The 7099-nt window shown below is 41.5% G+C and overlaps 2 protein-coding genes across 2 annotated transcripts in view; one reads left to right on the plus strand and one right to left on the minus strand.

Moving 5' to 3' along the window:
• tnk1 (tyrosine kinase, non-receptor, 1) overlaps window positions 1–3319 on the plus strand; it is a gene marked incomplete in the record, with an annotated part of 7560 nt that extends 4241 nt beyond the window's left edge. The window contains 5 exon segments of the mRNA XM_035674923.1: window positions 1–152; window positions 920–984; window positions 1698–2182; window positions 2267–2362; window positions 2845–3319. Of these exon segments, the coding sequence (XP_035530816.1) occupies window positions 1–152; window positions 920–984; window positions 1698–2182; window positions 2267–2362; window positions 2845–3021 (975 nt within the window).
• A 1263-nt stretch (window positions 3320–4582) lies between these two features.
• Window positions 4583–7099, minus strand: part of LOC118338134 (phospholipid scramblase 2-like) — a gene marked incomplete in the record, with an annotated part of 8997 nt that continues 6480 nt past the window's right edge. The window contains 2 exon segments of the mRNA XM_035675363.1: window positions 4583–6652; window positions 6788–6949. Coding sequence (XP_035531256.1) covers window positions 6593–6652; window positions 6788–6949 — 222 coding nt within the window.

The following is a 7099-nucleotide window of genomic DNA, read 5'->3' on the forward strand; positions in this document are numbered from 1 at the left end:
CCTCCTGCCGCTGCCGCCGCCGCCGCCACCACCTCCAACCCTGCTACTAGCTCCAATTACATCTCACCCCCGGTAAAGGGAAGCCTGCATCACACCGGGCACGGAGACATCAAACCTGAGCGCTGCTGGGGGACACCTGAGAACCTGGAGGAGTCAGTGATATAATTATTAATTCCTCTCCGTCTGTAGCTGTATGATGTTTGAACGCTGGCGCAAAATTATAAATCTGGAGAGAAGCTCTCGCTCTCTCAACAAAAACAAGCACCCGCAAATGATTGCGGTCAAACTTTGTATGTTAAGCTGAACTGACAGTATCAACACAAACCCATGTATTGTAGGCTTGGCCAGTTATCTGCAGGGATAAAAATAGGTATGTGATATAGTGAAACTTGCACTGCAGTAAAATGACTCTGGAATTATAGTTTACTGACTGAGCTGGATTCCAGGTTATAAAGCAGTCAGGCTGTGTCTCACAATGGCTGCTTTTTAGTTACGTAAACAGAGAATAACTTGTGGAGAAAGCCAATACTTAAAGCACCTGAAGCTGAAAATACCAATCAAACTGAAGAAACCAGAGATACAAAGTTTCTAGTGGCTGTTTTCTGTAATATTATATTGTTTTAGCGTGGGTGTGTCTTTTATTGCCTCGTAGTCTTGGCATCCTTCTTGCTTTTCTTCTAATTTATTGACCTTGCAGAACACAAACCAAACAAAACAAGTTGTTAGTAGTGATTTTTACAAATAAAAATGTGTTTTTATTCTACTTCTATCATGTAGAAACTACACATAAACTTCCATCTCACTGAGTTTTATTGCAGAATGCTAACCGCAGTGCAGCCCTGAACTTTCACCCGCTGTCGGTCAATATAGCTTGTGTGTGTTTCTGTGTCTAACCTGTTTACTATTCTGACCCGTGCAGCAGCGGCAACTGGAGGCCGGGACCTGTCAGGGAGAAGGATACGTCCAATCTGCAGAAAATGGCAGGTAGGAAGTGAAAGTAAAACCAGCTGCAGAATGTACTTTATACCAGGATAATGGTAATATTATTAATATATGACTATAGATCATCTGGGATGTTGAATATTATAAAGTATTTTGTAATGTATATACACAATATCTTGTCTTTTCCTGGTCTAAACGCTGCACTACAGTGGAATTTTTAACACAATAAAGTGTTCAATGAAGACTAATGAGTTAATTTTTAACTGAACTCATGTCGTCTACTATAAAAGCATCAGAAATATTGTGATGTTTGGTTTTGTTGTTTTGTTCAGCTTCAGTAATAAACTCTTTAGCCTAAAGAAAAATGGGCTGACACCCTTTTTTATCTGCTATTGCTCACACTTCTGATGCCCTCACTGCTTCAAATGTATGTTAGGCCCTTAAAATGTTTTACTTACAGCTAAATAAAGTTGTTTGCCCACACTCTTCACAAATTCTATTTTAACATGTTTTAAAACGGATGTGTGTTATACAGCTATTAGACATGAAGCACTTATTCATCCAGGATGTGACTGTAAATGTGCTCATGTACTCTGTTGACCAGTCTGCCCTCTAGTGGCCTATTAGGCTAAACACACTCCATCTGTTCAGTACTAAACAGATACTACATGTATTTCCCTCATTCATTACCACTCAACTACTGTAATATTAACTGTTCTGTGTGCATTAAAAAGGGTCTCTTCCTGTGTCCTCAGGTATGTCCCGGAGCCTTGAGTCAGTTATGAGCGGACACCGACCGCGGGCAAACACAGTAGGGATGATCAGAGTGGATCAGCATGGCAGACTCATGCCTCCAGGGATGGTAGCTCACAGTGTGGTGATGCAGCAGGACCCACGTCGGTTCAGCGAGGCAAGCATCATCCCGCCGCCGCGCCCACCTCTCCCCAACCTGAAACGCTTGAACATGAAACTCCAGAGGAAGCCTAATATCTACCCGGTCCCAGGCACCTCGTGGCCTCCACAGGTGGTCCCGCCCCCTTCAGCGCAGCCTCAGCCTCAGCCTCAGCCTCCACCTCCACCCCAGCAGGGCGTCGGAGGCTCCAACCTGGCTAAGATGGCCCACATGGCCCGCTCCACCCCGCAGCTGGATGACTACTCGGACAACAGAGAGAGGGAGCCGAACAGAGATCGAGAGAAGTCACCTCATGTGCTGAACACGAGAGACAGCGTCGTCTCACAGGTAGGAGACTCATTGTTTTCTTTTTCTGGGTGAATACTTGCTGGATGCAGTCAAATACAAGGTCTGTCGCTCGCCTCTTCTCAGGTTATGGAGGCCGTGCACGGAGTGACCATCGAAGAGGTCCATACTGCACTTCAACGCAACGACTGGAACCCAGTGCGAGCTGAACAACAACTCAAGGTCAGACCATGAAATGACTCTCAGTGTCAATCTACATGTTAATGTTACCAAGCGTCACTTAGAAAAGCCGCTGATGCAAGGGGTTTGTGTAGGATGTAAAAAGGTTTTAAGGTAAGATTTAAGAATATAAGCAATATAAAAACATAACATTTAAAAACAGGTGGCGGTTGTGGGTTAGGGGTGGGTGTTTAATAGGGGCCCATAGGCAAAGTTGTGCACAGGTTAATCCGGTTGTGCTTTTTAACTTGACGTTAAAGCTGCACCAGCATGATGTCACCACAACAATATATACGTATGTTTTTTCTTGTACAAATTCAGTTGTGTGCAGCTTAAATAATTTTATAAACACTTGTAAAAAGGCAATTAAACACTGAGTTACATAAAGTTTCCTTTGTCTTATTCTCCATATATCCTCCCCTCGAGGTGTTGATGGATTTTGATTCTGATCGCTGTCTTCTCTTCTGTGTTGTGTCTTCATTCAGTTGGAGCAGCTGTACTCGTTGAGCCTGTGCTCCAAAGAGGACTGTGTGAGGGTCCTCACCAAGTACCAGTGGAACCTGCAGCTGGCCAGCCGCTACCTCATCCGATGGTCGCGGGAAGACCGGTCCGGCCCCGGCGAGAGGGAACGACCCACAGTCAGCGCAGAAAGACGAGTCTGACGTGATTCTCTGGCTGATATTAGAAGGCATTTTTCACACTGACACACTCTGACACTGGAAGATGATACGGGACCTTGACATGGGAACGGATGTAGAAGAATGAAGATGGTTACAAAAGGATAAAAAGATTTTGAAACATATAAATTTAGCAAAAAGGCTAAATGTTTGACTGTTTTTTTTTTTACCCAGTACATGATGTGTTTTTTGCAAATAGTTTTTGTATCTTAATGAGTTTGTATATATTGTACTATTAGAAATTATTGTTTATTGAATAAAATTGATCTGGTATTAATACTGATCTGCCATGTGATAGTATGAGCAGTGTATTGAGTTGGTTCATTGCAGATTATAACTCAGTAGAGTTAGTTTTATTTCTATTTTCTTTATTGTAATCTAACAGAACCTTCAAACTGTCGGCGGCGGCGCAGTTGCATTGTGGGTAATGTAGGCACCAGGTTTTGACAAGAAGGAAGAATACGTGAATAAAACAAAAACCACTATCCCCGGTTCTTCTGCTTTATAGATTTCGTTGAGTCTGACAATATATTCTAATAATATTATAAAAGCTAGAGGCTCCAGGCTACATTAGCCGCTACTAGCATAACACACCCGAATCTCCGTCGAACTGTTGGCGGCTGAGTTGCATTGTGGGAAATGTAGGCGCCAGTTTTATGATAAGAAAGTAGAACGTGTGGAATAAAAAAATATATTATTTTATTTATTTAATAAATAAAAATACATTTGTGTGAATGTGAATGTGTACATGTGCATTTTAATATACATATATACACTAAACATTGTAATGCTAATGATAACTAAACTTATGTTGTTAGTATTCAGTACTTAACCACAATGATGAGCTTCTTTGTGTCTGTTTAATGGTGCTGAGTTGTGTTAGTTTAGTGCTGGTCTTCATAAAGATAATTTTAAGAGAGAGGTCATTCAACCACACCATGAATAAGCATTATTCTGCTTTGCGCAACAGCAGCAGCAGCATGCAGAATGTCAGGTTAACTCGTACAACCAGTTAAGGCACTGAATTGTTGATTCCTGTACAGTAAAAAAAACAGATTATAGATTATGGGATAATTCAATTCTGATTTCCCAGGAGCATTGAGGCAAGGAGGGGCATGTGCAGACATGTTCCCAGAAACACTGTGATTGTACTTCCTACATGTTCCCAGAAGGTGGAGGAGTTATTCAGTGTGAGAGCAGGGATCTGATGTTTTCTGCTACTTTCCTTGCATCAGAAGTAGGGCAGGGATATAATCTGTTAACGAATGCAGGTAGAGAAAGGATGCTGATGTTAATACTAATGGTGTGCACATTGTACTGAGAAAGTTACCCAGTAACTAAAGTGGAGCAGAGTTTTGTTGGAGCTGGACTTTTTCTTATTTTGTGCCAGAGAATGAGAGACTGGATTTCCCTCTGAAGCAAAGAGAATTTTTTCCAAGTGAAACCAGATGTTCCACATTTGGACTTTAGGTTTCCGACGGCCTTCCCAAAACTTTCCCGGACAATCAGAGGAGCAGAATAACACAAGACAACAACACTCTAACAATGTCTTAATATGGCATTTGTTTTTATTTCTGAACTACAGGGTATTTCTTTGATTCTGTAAAAAAAAAAATGTAATTCACAATCACAAGATACAAGTGTTACAAACACATACAACAAAATATTTTTATAGGAAACAAGCTGCTGATATGTTTGATATAAAAAAGCTAATTAACATAAAACCCAATGAAGAAGTTATTGCATAAGATGTACTGAACAACCTTTGGCTGAACAACCTTTGGACATTTTCTTTTTCCTTATCAGAGGTTAAAGTTAACATGTACATATATACAGTATATATATGCGTGTGTATGTACAGATAATAAGACACATTTGGTTACTGACAGTGTAATAGAGAGCTGCAGTCTGGATTAGAGAGCACTAGTGGCAACCAAGCCTCACAGGAGGCACACCCATGTTATCTCACAAGAAAAAAAACGAGAATTTTTATTACATACAGAACAGAGCTGCCTTCAACAGCACTAGGCAGCATTTGCAAATACTAATACTAATACTAATGACATTTGTTTTTATTTAATCGAAAGCACAGCGATCAAAGGAGCTAAAACTGACCAAATTTCACATGACAAGTTCACATTCTGGCCTCTTTCTGCTGGAGAAAGTTCACCCGTCGCTGGTGGGGTTTTCCAATCGCTCTTGAGGTCAGATTAACGTTCACACTAACCTCAACTTCTGCTTTTTATTCCTCCTTTAGTCAGACTTTTCCTACTCTCAAACCGTCTCCTATGTCATTACACTGGCACACGTTCAACACAGTGCTATCTGGGGAAATTGGAGGGTGAGGGTTGGCGGCGGCGTCCGTGTCTCCACGGCAACCACCGGACCGCAGAGGGGAGCGTTTACACTGTAGCCTGTGCCACAGTTTGGTTAGAGTATGCACACCGGGCATTAAGACACAGAGGGCTTTGAGGAAGATGGAGGCAGGAGAGGTAGAGAGAGAGCACTTTGGTATACTGTCAGCATGTGTCAACTTCCACTAAAGGGGCGTGAAACATCCTCCCATTTCTTTTGCTAACACAACCACTACACGCATTATAAGCTCAATAATTACAGCCGGTTTACTGCGGCTAATGGACAGGTTTTACATAAAGCTTTTGTTAATTCATACAGCGAAACTAGCAGCTCTATGAGCTAACAAGTGTTGACCATCTTACTTTTGTTTGTTGGCATGCTAGCGTTTGCTAATTAGCACTGAACGCAAAGTACAGCTGAAGATGGTGTCATTAGATTTGCATGTATTTGGTGATAAGTCAAAAAGTACAAGACAAATTAAATTTTTATCCTGAAAATAGTGCTAGAATAAAAATTAAAGGATCACCAGAGTCAGTATAATCCAGCCCCTGGGCACTATGGATATCAGTACCACATTTCATGGCAATCCATCCAATAGTTGTTGAAGCCTCGACCGTACTGGACCGACTAACACTGCCGTCCGCTAGCTGCTAGCATAGGCAAAAGAAAACAAGGCACTAAATACAACCACAATAGTATTGCACTTAAAGTAGATCTATTTTTTTTTTCTCCATAAAATCCGAGTTTAGAGTGAGATAATAATAAACATACGCCATACATATGAAATGAAGCATGCCAGTGTAGCATTAAGTACAATCACAAACGTGTCGCTATCCACTCAACGGAAAAACACATCGAGGGCATAGTAGATTTTCTTTGGCGGGGATTAAATCTTAGCTGGAGGTACGTTACTCACTTCAAATAGATGACACGTCTACAGGCTATATGGACATATGAACATGGGCAACATGGCAGCCAGTATAAAAAAACAATCCTAGGCGAACATCTGGAATCAAGAGTGCATTACCTGATCTCGGCCTGTGGGTATAAAAGGATGGCACCAAATTGGCTGGAATCAGATGAAGGAATTATTTTTAAAAATGACAAATGGAAAAATTAAATGCGTGTTCAGAGGATGTAAAACTGGAGAAAGTCCTTGTTCTTATTATTTTGTTTTCAAATCCTTTTTTTCCCTCCTCTGTTACGAAAACACCGTGCTGCGCTGGTTGGCCTCTCCGACCTTCTCGAAGAACATGAAATCCTGCAATGTGACAACAAGGAAGGATATTAATTCAACCCCTGCTCAGACTGACGCAGCATGTATACAAAAAATAAAATGGGTGTTATTCAAAGTGGGACTTAAGACTAAGACTAAGAACTAAGACTGTGGTCTTACAATGAGGAAGCAGGCTCCCATGAGCACAGCTTTCATCTTCACGTCCATGTCCAGCGGGAACTGGATGCCAAAGTTGTCCGTGTCTGTGAAGACTTCCTTCAACAGGCCGCTCCACTGCTTGCTGATGCGACCAATGGGCTTGTCACCATCTTTGCCTTTCAGCTGCAGAACAATAAGAGCAACCATGTCTATAAAAGGCTTTATCAAGTGTAATATACTGTGATGTTATGGTGTTAGAGAGGAGATAAAGTATGCAGCCAGGTATGGAGCCAGGACGGTGACTTTAACATTTGGCATCCAAAAATAAAATTG

The sequence above is a fragment of the Morone saxatilis genome, unplaced genomic scaffold, assembly GCF_004916995.1.
Source record: "Morone saxatilis isolate NCDOM2014 unplaced genomic scaffold, NCSU_SB_2.0 Contig4, whole genome shotgun sequence".
NCBI lineage: Eukaryota > Metazoa > Chordata > Actinopteri > Moronidae > Morone > Morone saxatilis.